A 20034-nucleotide genomic window follows, 5' to 3' on the forward strand; every position below is an offset into this window, starting at 1 on the left:
CAGTCACTCCTACGGAGAGAGGCTTGAATAAATGTTCCTCTTCCAAGCCCACCGCTAGCAATGCCCAGTTTCTTGTTCTTAACCATAAGACAGAAAACAAATAACATTCAGAAGCCTTAATCACATACCTGGGTCTAGTCTCACCACAACAAGGCACACTATAAGAGCAGCCAAGAGTGTCTTTTTGTAAGAACTGGAACAGAAGTGGCTTGACATGGATCCCAGTGCTCTACGCAGCACTGTTAATATGTTCAACAACTTTCGGGACACAGAGCCTGGAATACAAGGACAAGAGGTGGTTAAATGAAAGGGTTAAAGCAAGGAAAATAAGACCGCACAGAAGAGCTGCTGGGTTCCAAAAACTCTCTCGATGGAGCATGTGATGGGGTGTCTGCCCCACACTAGACTAGGAAGGGTTAACCTCAGCAGCAAGCAGTGGAGGTGAGTCCTCTGAGTGGTCCAGAGAGACTGCATGAGTGCAGCCAATCAGGGAGGAGTTGCAGGAACAACCAGTCAGGGCCCAGCAAGCTCACATAAAAGGAGCTTTAGGGCAGAGCAGAGCAAGTTAAGCTGCTGTTGGGAGCTCAAGGAGTGAGGACTGTGTCTCTAGTACATATTGGACAGAGCAACTACTCACAGGATGGGGGAGCAAGAAGGAGCTCCTAATTGGCTGCTGGGGCTGGGTAGCTGGATATCCTGAGGTTAGGGCGAAGAAGGTGCTGGGGCCACGGGGAAGTGGCCCAGGGAAACATAACAGCATTGGGAGAAATTAAAAAGTCGCAGCAAGAGGCTGCTATCTGTAAGGTCCCTGGGTTGGGACCTGGAGTAGTGGGTGGACTGAGACCCTAACCCCTAAAAGGGAGGAACCCAGATGGTGACACAGCTGGAGGGTCAAGTCACAAAAGAGGATGCTGCGGTTCCTGAGGCTGCAAGAGGGGCTACTGCCAGATGCAGAGACAGAGTGATGATGTGCAAGCCATGGACGGGGGTGGTGGCCTCCAGCTAATCTCCAGAGTGGCCAGGAGGAGGTACCAGCCTGCTGGTGAGTGATGCACCCCCATGACAGGGCAGCTATTCAAAGAGGAATACTGTGTTCACCCCTGGTTTCCTCAAGCACTCCTGACCTGTCTGCTATTAGCAAGGATGTAACATCAGATTGGCTCCCGCAATCCACATCTTCCTAGTTGGGCAGCTATTAACAGAGGTGTGTTGCTTTCTTTTCCTGTTTTCTTTCTAAAAGCTTTGTGGTAGTTGTTACTGAGGACGAAACTCTGTGGGAAGCTTGTACCCAAAGGACTTTATACAATTATAAATACTGATGTCCCATAAGGGAGGGATACCCCAGCCAGGTGCTGGAGCCCCGTGGAGACAAGAATTCCTGGATTAATTGGGAATTCTTAGGTTTAATAGGTGCTTAAATCCCACCCATAGATTCTACTACATGGGCTCAAAAAAGGAGAATAAAATAAAGAAAATTATTAATGGGAAGATAGTAGAAAGTTCACACTGGCAACTACATAAGCCCTTAGAGGAAAAGTCATCTGTCTTAAGTTTTAATTGCACGTTTTTACATATTTCTTTGGTAGTATATTTTAGAAACTAGAAAATAATTTTCTTAGTCTTTGCCAATGTGAAAGATAAACTTCGCCCTTGCAACTCTTACCAAGCAAGAGCATTTGGTTTACTACTTTGTTTATGCACATGCCATGTAAGAGGTCAAAAGGAACATCCCCTGGCAATATTGTTAGTTAACAGTTAATACCCACTAAGCTAGCAGACTAAGGCCATGTCTACACTATGGAAACTAGCATAATATAGATATGGCACTGTAGCTATGCTGGCATAACCCTGTAGTGTAGATGCAGTCTACAGTGACGGATGGGGTCTGTCTATCACTCTAGGAAATCCACCTCCCCAAGCAACTGTTAGATTGATGGAAGGTTTCAGAGTAACAGCCATGTTAGTCTGTATTCGCAAAAAGAAAAGGAGTTCTTGTGGCACCTTAGAGACTAACCAATTTATTTGAGCATAAGATTTCGTGAGCTACAGCTCACTTCATCGGATGCATACTGTGGAAACTTCAGAAGACATTATATACACAGAGACCATGAAACAATACCTCCTCCCACCCCACTCTCCTGCTGGTAATAGCTTATTTAAAGTGCCGTATGGAGTGGAAATCTATCAACTGCATGAAAAAACCTGTACAGATACAGACAGACATCATCTTCCTTTCCAAATGCAAACAGATGGACATCGTACCAAAAGGACTGAAGGTAAAAAATCCATTACAATCTACATACCACACAGACTATGCTGACAGCTTGTGCCACACGCTCTCAAAGAAACTGCAGAATCACCTGATCAACATCCTCTACAGCAAACAGGGAAAGATTAAGAATGAGCTCTCAGAACTGGATACTCTCATAAAAAACCAACCTTCCACACAAACTTCCTCGTGGCTGGAATTTACTAAAACTAGACAAGCCATTTACAACGCACACTTTGCTTCTCTACAAAAGAAAAAGGACACTAAACTTTCTAAATTACTACATGCTACAAGGGGCCACAGCAATGGTTCCCTCAACCCACCCAGCAATATTGTTAACCTATCCAACTATACTCTCAGCCCAGCAGAAGAAGGTGTCCTATCTCGGGGCCTCTCCTTCTGCTCCTCCACCCCCACGAACATAATACAGTTCTGTGGTGACCTAGAATCCTATTTTCGACGTCTCCAACTAAAGGAATATTTCCAAAATACCTCTGAACAACATACTAATCCACAGAGGCCTCCCTACCAACATTACAAAAAGAAGGATTTTAGGTGGACTCCTCCTGAAGGTCGAAACAGCAGACTGGACTTCTACACAGAGTGCTTCCGCCGACGTGCATGGGCTGAAATTGTGGAAAAGCAGCATCACTTACCCCACAACCTCAGCCGTGCGGAACACAATGCCATCCACAGCCTCAGAAACAACTCTGACATCATAATCAAAAAGACTGACAAAGGAGGTGCTGTTGTCATCATGAATAGGTCGGAATATGAACAAGAGGCTGCTCGGCAGCTCTCCAACACCACTTTCTACAAGCCATTACCCTATGATCCCACTGAGAGTTACCAAAAGCAACTACAGCATTTGCTCAAGAAACTTCCTGAAAAAGCACAAGATCAAATCCGCACAGACACACCCCTGGAACCCTGACCTGGGATATTCTGTCTACTACCTAAGATCCATAAACCTGGAAATCCTGGGTGCCCCATCATCTCAGGCATTGGCACCCTGACAGCAGGATTGTCTGGCTATGTAGACTCCCTCCTCAGGCCCTACGCTACCAGCACTCCCAGCTACCTTCGAGACACAACTGATTTCCTGAGGAAACTACAATCCATCGGTGATCTTCCTGATAACACCATCCTGGCCACTATGGATGTAGAAGCCCTCTACACCAACATTCCACACAAAGATGGACTACAAGCCGTCAGGAACAGTATCCCCGATAATGTCACGGCTAACCTGGTGGCTGAACTTTCTGACTTTGTCGTTACCCATAACTATTTTACATTTGGGGACAATGTATACCTTCAGATCAGCGGCACTGCTATGGGTACCCGCATGGCCCCACAGTATGCCAACATTTTTATGGCTGATTTAGAACAACGCTTCCTCAGCTCCCCTAACGCCCCTACTCTACTTGCGCTATATTGATAACATCTTCATCATCTGGACCCATGGAAAAGAAGCCCTTGAGGAATTCCACCATGATTTCAACAATTTCCATCCCACCATCAACCTCAGCCTGGTCCAGTCCACAAAAGAGATCCACTTCCTGGACACTACAGTGCTAATAAACAATGGTCACATAAACACCACCCTATACCGGAAACCTACTGACCGCTATTCCTACCTACATGCCTCCAGCTTTCACCCCGACCATACCACACGATCCATCGTCTACAGCCAAGCTCTGCGATACAACCGCATTTGCTCCAACCCCTCAGACAGAGACAAGCACCTACAAGATCTCTATCAAGCATTCTTACAACTACAACACCCACCTGCGGAAGTGAAGAAACAGATTGATAGAGCCAGAAGAGTTCCCCAGAAGTAACCTACTACAGGACAGGCCTAACAAAGAAAATAACAGAACGCCACTAGCCGTCACCTTCAGCCCCCAACTAAAACCCCTCCAATGCATTATTAAGGATCTACAACCTATCCTGAAGGATGACCCAGCACTCTCACAAATCTTGGGAGACAGGCCAGTCCTTGCCTACAGACAGCCCCCCAATCTGAAGCAAATACTCACCAACAACCACATACCACACAACAGAACCACTAACCCAGGAACCTATCCTTGCAACAAAGCCCGTTGCCAACTGTGCCCACATATCTATTCAGGGGACACCATCACAGGGCCTAATAACATCAGCCACACTATCAGAGGCTCGTTCACCTGCACATCCACCAATGAGATATATGCCATCATGTGCCAGCAATGCCCCTCTGCCATGTACATTGGTCAAACTGGACAGTCTCTACGTAAAAGAATAAATGGACACAAATCAGATGTCAAGAATTATAACATTCATAAACCAGTGGAGAACACTTCAATCTCTCTGGTCACGCAATCACAGACATGAAGGTCGCTATCTTAAAACAAAGAAACTTCAAATCCAGACTCCAGCGAGAAACTGCTGAATTGGAATTCATTTGCAAATTGGATACTATTAATTTAGGCTTAAATAGAGACTGGGAGTGGCTAAGTCATTATGCAAGGTAGCCTATTTCCCCTTGTTTTTTCCTACCCCCCCCCCCCCCGACGTTCTGGTTAAACTTGGATTTATGCTGGAAATGGCCCACCTTGATTATCATACACATTGTAAGGAGAGTGATCACTTTAGATAAGCTATTACCAGCAGGAGAGTGGGGTGGGAGGAGATTTTGTTTCATGGTCTCTGTGTATATAATGTCTTCTGCAGTTTCCACAGTATGCATCCGATGAAGTGAGCTGTAGCTCACGAAAGCTTATGCTCAAATAAATTGGTTAGTCTCTAAGGTGCCACAAGTACTCCTTTTCTTTTTTAGATTGATGGAAGCATTCTTCTGTCAACCTAGCTGTGCCTACACTGGGGGTTAGGTTGGCATAGTCAGGGTGCACAGGGGTGTGGCTTTTTTCTACACCCCTGAGCACTGTAGCTAGGTCAACCTATATTTTAAGTGTAGACCAGGCCTAACAGTATGTTGGGTAGCTGCTCCTGTTGCTGCAGCAGAAATGGGTACCAACTAGTGCCAGCTGTGATGGAATTTTGAGACCTAGAAACTTGCTGAAACTGAAACCACTTCCCCTAAGACTTTCAGTCACTACCAACCTTGGATAGGTTCAGAAAGGGGAACTGGCTGTTCAGTCATCCAACTGGGCATGATAAAAAAGAAAAAGATAAAACTGGTAATGGATACAGAGCCTCTTCCTCCTAAAACACCAGTTTGAATCTAGCCCTAGTTGGTAATGAACACTGAACAGTCAACCCATGTATTGGCAGCTTGATGTGTGGAAATAAGTGGGTAGCTTTCACCTCTGTTCCCAGTGGACAATATTCAAATCCCACAAAAAAACACCATTGCAATTGGCATCCAGCAGAGAAGTCAAAAACTAAACAGACATGGGGAGCTTGGAATACTGTGGATTTCTGAGCACAGTTTGAAGTCTTTATTTTAATTTAAAAGCCCCTAAGTAGTTTGGGTTTGTTGAGGTACCACCTCTTCCCTCATACAATGCTGCCACTGTTGTGAGGACTGCAAAATTGCAACTCCCTCATTGTAGATGGGAGGAGGCTACTCGCAGGGCAGTTCTCTGTGAAGGACTTTTAGATTTGAAACTCGCTTCTCCTCTCTACCTGCCAGATTTGCTGGCCTTCTGGATGTGCTGCAAAGTCTAGCTTTTCTCCTGAACATTTGGGAAGGAGCCAAGCTGAGGGAACTGGGGTACAAGAAAGGGGGCTGAGATGAATTATTATTTATCAGCAGACAGTGGTTATGTGAGGGGGAGAGGCAATCTGGAGATTGTACGCGTTGAGCTGCATTTCGACATTGTGAGTTGTAACTATAGTGAAAGCACCAAGAGCAAGTAGGTAAAACACTTAACATAAGTCTAAATAAAAATAAAGAGTGATTTGGCCCAAGTTCAATCACTCCCTCTTCTACACCTCGGAAGAGGAAAGCAGGATTGTGAGGCTTAGAGAGAGCGCCTACCTAACAACTTCTCCCTTGCTGTGGCTGGTTGCTCTTCAGGGCCTGATTGTGTCTCTTCCTGCTGCACCCACTGACACCTCCTCTTGTTAATGGTGCTCAGGGCCTCAAGTTGTTGCTCTTTACTGAAAGCTTCACAGCCCTGTACCAGATCCTCTGCTTCCACAAATTGTCCAAGGGGAAGCAACACGTGCAACAGATGCAACTCCATCAAGGTGCCATACGAAGGCAGACTCTGATTGGTTAGATCTCTCAGCCAATAATTGTCAACTTCCAACATCACGTGGGGCTCCTTCACTGTGCTGTACAATAGGATGCTAGAATGCAAGAAAAAAATGAATGTTACACTACAAACTATTTGCAAAGTTGAGATCACTTACAGTTACCAACTTCAGTCATCTATACCCAGGACTGGACATAGATCCCTCAGTGACAATCTGCACTCCACGCAGAGAGGGAGGGAGTCCCTAGAAAGCAATATGAAGCAACCCCTCAGCATGTGTCTACACTGCAGCAGGGAGGTGTGATTCCCAGCATGGGTAGACAGACATGATTCCCAGCAGGGAGGTGTGATTCCTAGGTCAGGTCAAGCTACTGCACTAGGAACAGCAGCGTAGCTGCTACAGCACTGGTGGCAGCTTGGCCTAGCCACCCGAGCTCGGACCCAAGGGGAAGGCAGGGGGCTGGGATTCGGATGGCTAGCCTAAACTATCACCAGTGCCACAACGTCCACACTATTTTTAGTGCATTAGCTTGAGCTGAGCTAGGGCGAGTCGATCTACCCACAGTGGGAATGACACCTCCCCGGTGCAGTGCAGACACCCACAGAGGCCAAGCTTCCTTCCTCCCCCAGCAACGTTCCCAAACTTTCATCACCTGATGCAGGGAGCAAAGGTCTAGTACAGCAGTCACTGTTAAGATGTAAATTTTATCATCTTAAAACACATGCTCTTCACTGGGGGTGACATGTGACCTTCTCCCTGCACTTACTGATGGCATCACAGAGTCTGAGTCTTTGCTAAGGCCATGAAATTCATGACTTAACGAGACACATCAGGCAGTACTTTCCTGGGCAGTTCTCAGACCCTTTGGGTTTTGACATGAGGGGTCCTAAAGGCTGGCAAATACACAGATTTGACTAATGGGTGAAATGCAGTAATCTGAGAATCAAATGTCCCGAGACCCATTACACTCATTTAAGGCTCTCAAGGTGCATGTGGCTTTTCATAGCCCTGAATAATACTCTTTGCTCAGGCTTGGTTAATCATGACCCAACCCCCTTGCCACAGCTGCCAAGCCCTCCTCAATCTCCTCCCCCAATAACAAGCATCAAATCCATTTTCCCCTCCTTCCTAGAGAGGCCAGATCCTTCCACGACTCCATGCTCTCAGTAATAAGACTCCTACACACCTTCTTCTAAGATGCCTGTACTTCTAAGGGAGACTAGATTTGCTCCAGCAGTCACTTGGAATGGTACTTGCCTGCCTTTATAAAGTGCTTTGAGATCCACGGGTGGAAAGCCCTGTAAATTATAAGTACTTAATACTTTTATATATTCAACTTTTGCAGCACTCTCTCTTCATGCTAAAAACTAAATTTAAAAAACATACTTCTGATAAAGAGAAGATTCTCTGGATTTTTCATAGGTATTTACTATAGCCCCATTCCATTCATAGATTAAGTGGTTCTTTGGCTATTCATAGGTCAGATGTCACTGCCACAGCATCTTTCATCACAAGGATTGCAATGAGAACATATGAACGGCCACACTGGGTCAGACCAAAAGTCCATCTAGCCCAGTATCCTGTCTTCCAACAGTGGCCAATGCCAGGTGCTGCAGAAGGACGGAACACAACAGGTAATCATGAAGTGATCCATCCCCTGTCATCCACTACCAGCTTCTGACACACAGAAGCTGAGGACACTCAGAGCATGGTGTTGCATCCCTGCCCATCCTAACGAATAGCCATTAATGGACCTATTCTCCATGAACGTTAGTTCTTTTTTTTGAACCCTGTTATAGTTTTGGTCTTCACAACATCCATAGCAAGGAGTTCCACAGGTTGACTGTGCATTGTGTGAAGAAATATTTCCTTTTGTTTGTTTAAAACCTGTTGTCTATTAATTTCATTGGGTGACCCCTTACTTCTTGTGTTACGTGAAGGAGTAAATAACCCTTCCTAATTCACTTTCTCCACACCAGTCAAGATTTTATAGACCTCTATCATGTTCTCCCTCAGTCATCTCTTTTTCCAAGCTGAAAAGTCCCAGTCTTTTTAAGCTAATACCCCTAATTATTTTGTTACCCTTCTCTGTACCTTTTCCAATTCCAATGTGTCTGTTTTGTGATGGGGTGAGCAGATCTGCACACAATATTCAAGAAGTGGATGTACCATGGATTTATATAAAGGCAATATGATATTTTCTGTCTTATTATCTATCCCTTTCCTAATGGTTCCTCACATTCTGTTCGCTTTTGTCAGGAGACAGTCACAGTAGTCCAGCCCTGCTAGTGAAGGAGAGAAGGGAAGAACATGTCTTTCACTGCATTAAAGCACTAGGGAGATGCTGCACTGATTGAGACAACATATTCTAGGGGAGATGTTAAACCACTGCCTGACTACAGGTGCTAGATAAAGATCACATAACACTGGGGGAGTGTGATCTTGGTGTCAGGGCAACATCCCTTCTCACACTAACAGGTTCCAGTGTCTCTAGCTGTGGAAGAGGCAAAACTTGTTACGTAACAGTCTCTAACCTATCACTGTGGCATTCCTTGAAAATGAAAGATGCTGCAGAAAACCAAGTTCAGCTCTGTTCTTTCATTCTGAAAAGGTTCCCTCTGAACAGCTCTGCCTGCCCCCCCTCCCGCCATGCACAGGGAGATGACAAGAAAGGAGGAGGGACACAGGAGGAAAAAGCCCAACTCAAACTCCATACAACAGACTACACATATAGGTTGTGGAACCTGGGTATTTTAGGCAGGACATATCTGGAAAGTAGAGATAATTACTCACCACAGTTCCAGAATTTTTGGAGGCAGAAGTTCAGGGACCTGGTAATACTGCAAGACCCAAGACAGAACTTCTCTCCACCGGTTCATCTCTGCCAGGGCCTGGATCCCCACAATGCACAGGGAGCTCTTCACTTCCACAAAGCTGTCCAATGGAGAAGACAGGCCAAATGAGCACTTGTGAGAAATGCTGTTTCAAAATCCTTCCCCGCCTGACACATCTGATGTTAGGGGCTTTCTAATTCCTCCTCAGCAGCTTTTCCCCAAAAGCGCAGACCATGTTCAGCCTTTTTTGCTGGACATGTTTGTTACAGATCTCCAGCAGAAGTCCCATAACTCTCAATCATGCACAGATCCCTTTTCATACTCCTCAGGAGTTGTCTATATTCACAGGTATTAAAGCAGCCAAAACGAGCCAAATTTACCTGTAAATTAGTTTAGGCTTTTAACAACGATCTAGCCTCCAGTAATGGTTTGGTGACTAGAAATCATGACAAGGACCGTTGGCATCATTATTATTATTATTTTAGGACTGGCAATGTGCTGAAATTGTGATTGTAAGAGATTCCAAACCTAAATAATGCATGATTGATAAAACACTCTTTAAGACCAAAAACAAATAATAAAAAAGTGAGTGAGAACGGGTTCAGGCCCTGGCCTGAAATTCAAGAGAACTGGGTTCAATTCCTTGCCCTGCTTGTGCGACACAGAGTCAGTGATTCAATCATTCTCTCTGCCTCATGCCTGGTCAACACTAGAAAATTAGGTTGGTATAACTACGTCAGTCAGGGGTGTGAAAAATCCACACTTCCGAGTGACACAGTGAAACCCATCTAACCCCCAGTGTAGAAACCAGTAGGTTGACGGGAGAATTCTCCCATAGACCTAGCTACTGCCTCTTGAGGAGGTGGATTACCATTCGTGTAGGCAGTGCCTTCACTGAAATGCTACAGCGGTGCAGCTATGCTGCTGTGGCATTTTAAGTGTAGACAAGCCCTTAGTTCCCCACCTATAAAATGAGGATTCTTCCCTCCCACCCTTTGTTGGTCTTGTCTAGTTAGACCATCAGCTCTTTGAGATAGACCATGTGTTTGTGCAGCACCTAGCACAATGGGGCCTTCATCTCCACTGGGGTCTCTGAGTGTGACTATAATATAGCAAGTAAAATATAAACCTAAACTGCTCCTTTCCCATCTGGGGGATTTTTTTTTAAGTGTCCCTCCCTGGTTCTTCGGCCAGGTAACAAGTATAGGCTCTATCCTTGTTGTGACTAATCCTAACATAATTCCAATGCTATTTTACACACATTCTTCCAGGGAATTCTCATCTTCACGCCCCTCCCCACTTTTAAATGTGTTTGTGGGTCATTTAGTATCTAGTAGAACCATAAGAACCTCTGGACTATATTGCAGTGGGGCATAATAAGGTCAATAAACTACATCATTCTGATGGCTTTTGAACTCATCATAACTAACAAGCAAAGCAGAGCCAGACCAGATCTATTGATTGGCCGGACCTCCAGAGATATGGGAGTTACAGGCCTAAATACATTGGAGGAGCTATGCTTAAGTCCCTTAAGAGTTCATCTATTCCAGCTGTTCATTTCCTCCACCACAAGTAATAAACCTGTATTATATACACAGCTTTGGAAATGAAGAGGAGCAAGAGGAGTATTTTTGTGTTCAGACGGGGAAGGGTGGGGGGGGGAATGAGGAACAAGACTAGATGACCTAAGGCACTTGGATTCTGTTTCTATGCATCTCCCTAGTCATAGACAAAGGAATAAAACTATTCCTCAATATAGTGATTTATAAAGGGTTAATAAATTAGAGATATTCTAAGCATGTTACAGAGATAAACAATAAGAGAAATTCCTAGTCCCTTCTATCCTTGGAATCTATTGTGATCATCTAGTCTGATCTCCAGTACAACACAGGCCATAAAACGTCTCCAAAATAATTCCCAGAGCATATTTTAATTTCAAAGTAGTCAATGATAAAGAATCCACCTTGACCCTGGGTAAATTGTTCCAATGGTTAATTACTCTCACACTTAAAACGATATGCCTTATTTCCAGTCTGAATTTGTCTAGCTTCAACTTCCAGCCATTGGATCATATTATACCTTTCTCTGCTACATTGAAGCATCCATTATTAAATATTCTCCATGCAGGTACTTATAGACTGTAATTAAGTCACCCCTTAACCTTCTCTAGCAAAACAGATTCAACTCCTTTAATCATTATCGTGCCTCGTCTCCGAACCTTCTCCAATTTATCAACATCTGTCTTGAATTGTGGACACCATAACTGGACACAATAGTGCAGCAGCAGTTCCACCAATGCCAAATACAAAGCTAAAATAGTCTCCCTACTCCTACTTGAGATTCCCCTGCTTATGCATCCAAGAATTACATTAGCCCTTTTAGCCACAGCATCATGCGGGGTGTTCATGTTCAGCTGATTATCCACCATGAACCCCAAATTATTTTCAGTCACTGCTTCCCAGGAGAGAGTCCCCCATCATGTAAGTATGGCCTACATTCTTTGTTCCTAGATGTATTTAGGCATATTAAAATGCAAACAGAGTTGTAAGCAGGTCAGCAAGTGTTACAGATGGCTATCAGTCGTGTATTGACTACTTGGACTCTAAAACAATAGATTAACCATTTACTAAAACATGCACTAATCATTCATTAATCCTTTATAAATAGAACCTTAATATAAAGCGTGATCAGTAATCCCACGCTTCGTTTTTCTGAGTTCTTATACATTCTTAGACCTATTATCATCAAAATGCCTTGATTCTCAAGGATCTCCAAGCAATTCATATACAGGAATCATTTCCCTTACCTAGGGCATGCAGTTACTGCTGCCTGAAACAAATCAGCTGTTTGTATACAGAACAGCAACATTACACCCCATTTCAGGGTTGAAAGCAAAAAAGAATGTATTATTTCCAAATGGAACAGCATGGAGTTAAAAAGTAATTAGACAAATCAGAATTTGGCCAGGACACTAATATTAATGCTCTCACTACTGTAAAAAAATGCTATGAAATTTTTAACTACCAAGATGGTCATGGATCTCTACCTGTCACACAAAAGACAACAGCACTGACTCTGACCAGTAACACTTGCAACTCTACCCACGTAGAAGGCTGAGGGGGAAAGAGGGGCAAAAAAATCCAAAACCAGAACCCACAGCAAAATTATTTCTAAGCAAAATATTTCAAAGCGATTTATTAAAAATAGTCAGTGTCGATGCATCCCTCTAGGAGTTCACGATGGAGTCCCTGAAGGCAGGACATAACAGATGTTACACTGATACATTAGACCTTAGCTGAGTCCTGTCAAACATCTCAGGACTGCTGTAGTCCAGTGTGTTCACGAACAAAAGCCAAGACTTCTCGGTCCAGGGGTCACTCAGAAACAGATTTCGTCTGCGCTTGGATCTGAGATTTCGCAGGGAACCGGCTGCACAGGCCCTGCCTGCGTTTGCCCTGAATAACTAAGCAGCGGGAACCTCTTTTGCTGTATGCCCCGGGGTGACTGGGAACTCACCCCCCCCCCCCGTACCTTTCACCGTCAGGGTCTGAGGCGAGGCTCTCGCAGCCCCGCTCACACCTGTCCAGAGCGGCAGCAAAGTCCAGGTGCACCACCAGCAAATCCGCGGCCTCCTCCAGCAAAGCGGTCGCTGGGGCTGGCACGGGAGACAAGGACAGAGGCTCGCTGCTCCTGAGGAAGCCTGCCGGCCCGCTGAGTCCAGCGAAGGACACCGGCAAGTCGTTCCTCATGGTGCCCGGGGAGCGGCGGCTGTTAGCTGCCGGGCTTGGCGACGTGCCCTCGAATCCCGCCCCCGATCTCCCTCGGGGCCACCGCTGGCTGCGCTGCCCCAGCTGCTCCCGAAGCGTCCCCGCCCCGGGCCACGCGCGGGCTGGGTCCTCCCGCGCGCGGGCTCAAGCGCCAGCCCTGCCCCGGGGCGCGGAGCGCAGCGGCCGGCGGAGGCGCTGCGCGGGGCCCGAGAGCCGGCGTGCTCTGCGCCTGTGTCCTGGCTTGCGGCGCCGCGCACCCCCAGCGCCGGGCGGACCCCCTCTTCGCGGCGCTCCCGAAAAGCCCGGAGCCTGGCACCCGCCCGCCTCGCGGCGCCCAAACCCTGTGCAGGGGACTCTGGGGTTTGTAGTTTCCCGGGGTCACGGTGCTGCTGTCGCGGGCAGGGCGGAGGAGGAAATCAGGCAGCATGCAGTCTGCTCTAGGATTTAAAACTGAGCCGCGAGGACGTGAGGAGTTTGTAGATGTGAGGTTTAGATTCAGGTTCCAGGTGTTATGCTGAGCAGGGGTGGGAAGGGCTGGCCCACTTTCCCCCGGGTGGCAGTAGAAATTTAATTACTTTATATGTTGATTTTCTCCGTTCCTTATGGCAGAGGAGATGTTCATTGAGCTGCGATGGGTGTGGACGCTGAAGCCCTGAACGCAGCAAATACCAAGCCACAGCTTGCCATGAAAGTGAGGATTTCAAAACCCACTGGGCCCACCTGGGATGACACATCTGACCCTTCAGGACTTGGGACCTGATTTTAAGAGGTACTGAGCATCCACAAGCGTAGGAGAAATCAGCTGGAGTTCAGCATCTCTGAAAATCAGGCCCTGGGTGCCTGAAATCCAAAAATTGCTGTAAAGAGCTAGCTTTTGTTATACTGCATTGGAACAGAATAGAGCATGGCGGGGGGAGGGTGATAGGCAGTGGCCTAGCCTGTTTTCGTTTGACTTATTTAAAGAAAAAAGCAGGTTCTCTGGAATCCAGACAGAAGGCCTTTAAGTGTTTTTAAAAGCTATTGCTATTGGTAGTTATTGTATCAGAGGGATACCACTCTTTGAACATAGGGCAGCTATGCTCACTCTAGATCAGTGCTACTCAAAGCGGTGGTCCGCGGACCAGTGCCGGTCCGTGAGCCATCAGCTGCCGGTCTTCACGCACATTGGAAAAAAAAAAATTGCCGGTCCCCCACATCAGATAGCTTGAGAAGCACTGCTCTAGATGACTGAAATTGATAATGGGAGTCATCAGGAGTTCCAGGTTCTGTTCTTCTCTCTGTCACTGACTTGCTGTGTGACCTTAAGAAAGTCACGTATGGCCAGATTGTCAAAAATGTTGAGCAGCTTGAACTCAGTGGGAGCTCTAGGGGAGTTGTGGATGATCAGCATCCTCAAAAATCAGGTCACTTAGCCTCTGTTACCCAATTTGTAAAGTTCTTTATCTCTCCAGCTGAAAAAGACTGTCTGTGCAAAGCATCATTATGTAAGCTATGCAAAATTGTCATGAATATTTACTAGCTCACACACAAGACCTTCTCATCTACTGACTACCAGGAGGGTAAATTATAATAAAAAAGTTACTCACCTTCCAAAAACACAAAATACTTGCTGTGGGGAAGTGGGGGAATTGACTTTTGCAAGTCTATATTATCTTCATCTTAAGTTTTGGAAAATTAATGTCTTCTGTAGACAAAGGGTCAGAGCTGGCTAGAACCAACCAAATGTAAAAGGCAGTATGGTGCTCACAGCCACTGTAACTTGGCCACATTGCAAATATATTGCGTATTAAGTCCTTGAAGTTAATACTGTATCGTAATACATGTAGTGAAGGATCATTCCCAATCAAAAGTGTGCTCAGAGAGTCATGCACATACCATCCTGAAAAGTTTCTGAAGTGAATTATGCTATAGAGAAATTTAGGGTTTATCTTGTATTGTGAAAGGATTGACTGCAAGATCATGGCACACTTACTGCAGTTCCATCTATAAATCCCAGTTTGCATGTAGTGGTGGCATGCTGAAAAGACATGAACTGCCCTGGAAGAGAGGAAGACCTGACGTTGCAAGTCTGTGTATGCAAGAGAGAGAAGAGGGTTTTTTTTGATGTAGAATAGGGTATGTGTCTCTATCTTAGTGATGAGTCTCAAAGGGCTTGAGTCTCAGAGTTTGCCTTTGGTTCAAATAAGGACACAAAGTTTATCAAAATCTTTGACTTCTGTGGCCACCAAGACTTCTCCTATAAAAGAACTGAGTCCAAACCAATGTATCCACTTTCAGCTCCACGGGTAAGCAGGAGAGTCAAAGAAGGAGGAATCAGTAGGACTAGGAGACTGCATTTCTTCTGTTTAGTCTCAAGGTGTCGCCCTAACAACATACATTTACTCAAGAAAACAGTTTTCAAGGACCTAGAGAACAGTTATTTTAAAAAGAAAAGGAGTACTTGTGGCACCTTAGAGACTAACAGATTTATTTGAGCATAGGCTTTCGTGAGCTACAGCTCACTTCATCGGATGCATGCAGTGGAAAATACAGTGGGGAGATTTATATACACAGAGAACATGAAACAATGTGTTTTACCATACAGACTGTAACGAGAGTGATTAGGTTAGGTGAGCTATTACCAGCAGGAGAGGCGGGGGGGGGGAACCTTTTGTAGTGATAATGAAGGTGGGCCATTTCCAGCAGTTGACAAGAACGTCTGAGGAACAGCGGGGGTGGGGAGGAAGAAACATGGGGAAATAGTTTTACTTTGTGAAATGACCCATCCACTCCCAGTCTTTATTCAAGCCTAAGTTAATTGTATCCAGTTTGCAAATTAATTCCAATTCAGCAGTCTCTTGTTGGAGTCTGGTTTTGAAGTTTTTTTGTTGAAGAATTGCCACTTTTAGGTCTGGTTTCAGAGTAGCAGCTGTGTTAGTCTGTATTCGCAAAAAGAAAAGGAGTGCTTGTGGCACCTTAGAGACTAACCAATTATTTGAGCGTAAGCTTTCGTGAGCTACAGCTCACTTCACTTCTTTTATGCATCCGATGAAGTGAGCTGTAGTTCACGAAAGCTTATGCTCAAATAATTGGTTAGTCTCTAAGGTGCCACAAGTACTCCTTTTCTTTTCACTTTTAGGTCTGTAATCAAGTGACCAAAGAGATTGAAGTGTTCTCCGAATGGTTTTTTAATGTTACAATTCTTGACGTCTGATTTGTGTCCATTTATTCTTTTACGTAGAGACTCTCCATTTGGCCAATGTACATGGCAGAGGGGCATTACTGGCACATGATGGCATATATCACATTGGTAGATGTGCAGGTGAACGAGCCTCTGATAGTGTGGCTGATGTGATTAGGCCCTATGGTGGTGTCCCCTGAATAGATATGTGGACACAGTTGTCAACGGGCTTTGTTGCAAGGATACGTTCCTGGGTTAGTGGTTCTGTTGTGTGGTGTGCGGTTGCTGGTGAGTATTTGCTTCAGGTTTGGGGGCTGTCTGTAAGCAAGGACTGGCCTGTGTCCCAAGATCTGTGAGAGTGATGGGTCGTCCTTCAGGATAGGTTGTAGATCCTTGATGATGCGTTGGAGAGGTTTTAGTTGGGGGCTGAAGGTGATGGCTAGTGGCGTTCTGTTATTTTCTTTGTTGGGCCTGTCCTGTAGTAGGTAACTCCTGGTACTCTTCTGGCTCTGTCAATCTGTTTCTTCACTTCAGTAGGTGGGTATTGTAGTTGTAAGAACACTTGATAGAGATCTTGCAGGTGTGTGTCTCTGTCTGAGGGGTTGGAGCAAATGCGGTTGTATCGTAGAGCTTGGCTGTAGACAATGGATCTTGTGGTGTGGTCTGGATGAAAGCTGGAGGGATGTAGGTAGGCATAGCGATCAGTAGGTGTTCGGTATAGGGTGGTGTTTATGTGACCATCGCTTATTAGCACTGTAGTGTCCAGGAAGTGGATCTCTTGTGTGAACTGGTCCAGGCTGAGGTTGATGGTGGGATGGAAACTGTTGAAATCATGGTGGAATTCCTCAAGGGCTTCTTTTCCATGGGTCCAGATGATGAAGGTGTCATCAATGTAGCACAAGTAGAGTAGGGGCATTAGGGGACGAGAGCTGAGGAAGCGTTGTTCTAAGTCAGCCATAAAAATGTTGGCATACTGTGGGGCCATGCAGTGCCGCTGATTTGAAGGTATACATTGTCCCCAAATGTGAAATAGTTATGGGTGAGGACAAAGTCACAAAGTTCAGCCACCAGGTTAGCCGTGACATTATCGGGGATGCTGTTTCTGACGGCTTGTAGTCCATCTTTGTGTGGAATGTTGGTGTAGAGGGCTTCTACATCCATAGTGGCTAGGATGGTGTTATCAGGAAGATCACCGATGGATTGTAGTTTCCTTAGGAAGTCAGTGGTGTCTCGAAGATAGCTGGGAATGCTGGTAGCATAGGGCCTGAGGAGGGAGTCTACATAGCCAGACAGTCCTGCTGTCAGGGTGCCAATGCCTGAGATGATGGGGCGTCCAGGATTTCCAAGTTTATGGATCTTGGGTAGCAGATAGAATACCCCTGGTCGGAGTTCCAGGGGTGTGTCTGTGCGGATTTGTTCTTGTGCTTTTTCAGGGAGTTTCTTGAGCACATGGTATAGTTTCTTTTGGTAACCCTCAGTGGGATCAGAGGGTAATGGCTTGTAGAATGTGGTGTTGGAGAGCTGCCTAGCAGCCTCTTGTTCATATTCCGACCTATTCATGATGACGACAGCACCTCCTTTGTCAGCCTTTTTGATTATGATGTCAGAGTTGTTTCTGAGGCTGTGGATGGCATTGTGTTTCTGCACGGCTGAGGTTATGGGGCAAGTGATGCTGCTTTTCCACGATTTCAGCCCAAGGACGTCGGTGGAAGCACTCTATGTAGAAGTCCAGTCTGTTGTTTCGACCTTCAGGAGGTGTCCACCCAGAATCCTTCTTTTTGTAGTCTTGGTAGGAAGGTCTCTGTGGGTTAGTACGTTGTGCCAAACTCAGAGTTCGGGGTCAGGTTGAAGTTTGCTCCATTAACTAGCAAAAGCTGACTAGCTAAAGTTGAGGTCCCAAGCTTTCTCTCTCTAAATAAATGAACAAAAACACTAGCAGGGAGCAGACTTGAGAGAAAGGGACAGGGCTTACACTATGAAATATGTTGGATCTGGTCACACTGCAGAGTTTCTTTTTTGAAGGAATTCCTGTTTTTCTTCCTGTTTCTCCTCCATGATCCTCAAGGGCCCTGTATTGTGGCAGCATGTGGCTGGCTCCCTCTGAAGCCTATCAGTGGTGCTTCTTGGAAAGTTGTTTAAAGGATGGTGGTGTACTCGAGGCCAGTAGCTTCCTGATATACTAGATGAATGCAAGCCTTCCAGGGCTTCTTCTTCTCTACATTATACTTCACACCATGAGATCTCCTCAGGAATCCTTTTTATGCATGAGTATTCATGCGTTCACTACTACAGTACTTTTTAAAAAGGGTGAAACGGTTTGTCCAATGAGCTGCAGTGTGGGCATTACAATTGCCTCCTTCACTACATGACCTCACAGTGTATGTGCAGTAATATAAAATACTACATATGCTTAACTATTATGGAAAATAGGGCAGTTTGAACATAAATCAGTATTACACAATGAGAAAACTGCCTCCAACCATATACTTCCAGCTGAGCGGCAGGATAAGTTACGCTGTTTTGTATGTTTGCTAATTGCCCACTGTTGTGTGTGATCATTTAATGAAAGTCATTAATGCAATGCATATGCCTAAGGTGTCAGAGAAAAGGCTTTAAGGGGGATTTAATTCTGATGTTTCTGATTGGAGTAGTAGTGTGATTGAAATGCATCAGCTTTACTGTTGTCCTATCCTGTTTTTTGCATATAATTACTTAACACAGGCAAAGAGAAGCACCTGCTCCCTTCCATAATGAGATAAAAATATTGTGCAAAAGCATTACTTACCAAACTAGAATGTAATAGGGTCTTTAATGTGTGCTTTGTTGTGTGAAGCACTCATATGCCATGGTGATGACTCCAGCATGAAAACCTAGATAGATATAATTCAGGAGGAGAAGGTATAACAAACCAGAGGATTAAAACACTGTTAAAAGGGGGGATGGGTTGTAATTAAGAAGGAGAACAAGGGTCATCCTCAGACGTCTTTCTTTCTGTTGCCTTTGCTGGCTGTTTGCATGTTGGAAAACAACATTCCTTGCTGGAAACTAGAACTCCCAGTGTGCACTGTGGGAAGAGAATGGGTTGTACCAGTTAGTGCCCAACACAAATTCCCAAATATGGAGAAGGAATCAATTTTGAAAGAGGCAAACACTTGTGGAAAAGTCCCCACCAAGAATCAGACAGGGAGCAAGAGAGAGAGAGAGCATGAAAATGAGGTAAGTTAGCAATATGCAAATATACTGTTCAAGCGTGTCATTTAAGGAGGACAGCCAAGAATATTTTGGTCCTGGGAAGGAGAGAGCCGTGCTGTATTGGTGACATTAGAATTGGTTGCTGTGGGGATGAGTGTGATTTTAAAAACAGAGGATCATTGTTTCAGGGGGAGGGGGAAGTGAAAATAAGCAGCAGGAGATCAGCTCCTAAGTGACTCTGACCATTTCCATGAAAATGTCCCTGCTAATAAAGAACAAGATGTTGCCGGCACCCAGTGCCGAGAGGCTAAACAACAGCTGAAGTTGGTTCGCTACCCGGTGTGCTACACCCAATAATCACAACGGGATGGAGAAGCAGAAAAGTTTATTTGCAGCTGCAAAAAGGTACAGGGAGAATAAAATCTCAAATCCTGCACACAGAGCAGGAAGTTACACAGGCTTTTATACATCCTTTTTCCCAGCATACTTATCCAATAACAAGCGGCCCTAAGTATCCATATAGCCAGCCAATCGAATTCCCAGCTAGTTCCCTTGTTCTCTGTATCATTTCTTAAACCATACATAAAGCTGCTTTATTCAGCATTGTTC

General features: G+C 45.2%; 1 protein-coding gene and 1 long non-coding RNA gene across 3 annotated transcripts in view; one reads left to right on the plus strand and one right to left on the minus strand.

The window, feature by feature from the left end:
* Positions 1 to 8762, plus strand: part of LOC144270467 (uncharacterized) — a 61790-nt gene extending 53028 nt beyond the window's left edge. Inside the window, exon 4 of the long non-coding RNA XR_013347168.1 lies at positions 7952 to 8762. This is a non-coding gene — a long non-coding RNA (uncharacterized LOC144270467). The remainder of the gene's footprint in view (positions 1 to 7951) is intronic.
* Positions 1 to 13246, minus strand: part of PEX26 (peroxisomal biogenesis factor 26) — a 30143-nt gene extending 16897 nt beyond the window's left edge. The window contains exons 1-4 of one of the 2 annotated variants that reach the window (XM_077826942.1): positions 12838 to 13246; positions 9266 to 9406; positions 6252 to 6565; positions 129 to 275 (exon numbers count right to left, since the gene is read on the minus strand). In XM_077826942.1, coding sequence (XP_077683068.1) covers positions 129 to 275; positions 6252 to 6565; positions 9266 to 9406; positions 12838 to 13055 — 820 coding nt within the window. In that variant the 5' untranslated portion in view covers positions 13056 to 13246. The remainder of the gene's footprint in view (positions 1 to 128; positions 276 to 6251; positions 6566 to 9265; positions 9407 to 12837) is intronic. The other variant, XM_077826934.1, reaches the window with a different exon arrangement.
* Between the last annotated feature and the right edge of the window lie 6788 nt (positions 13247 to 20034).

The sequence above is a fragment of the Eretmochelys imbricata genome, chromosome 1, assembly GCF_965152235.1.
Source record: "Eretmochelys imbricata isolate rEreImb1 chromosome 1, rEreImb1.hap1, whole genome shotgun sequence".
NCBI lineage: Eukaryota > Metazoa > Chordata > Testudines > Cheloniidae > Eretmochelys > Eretmochelys imbricata.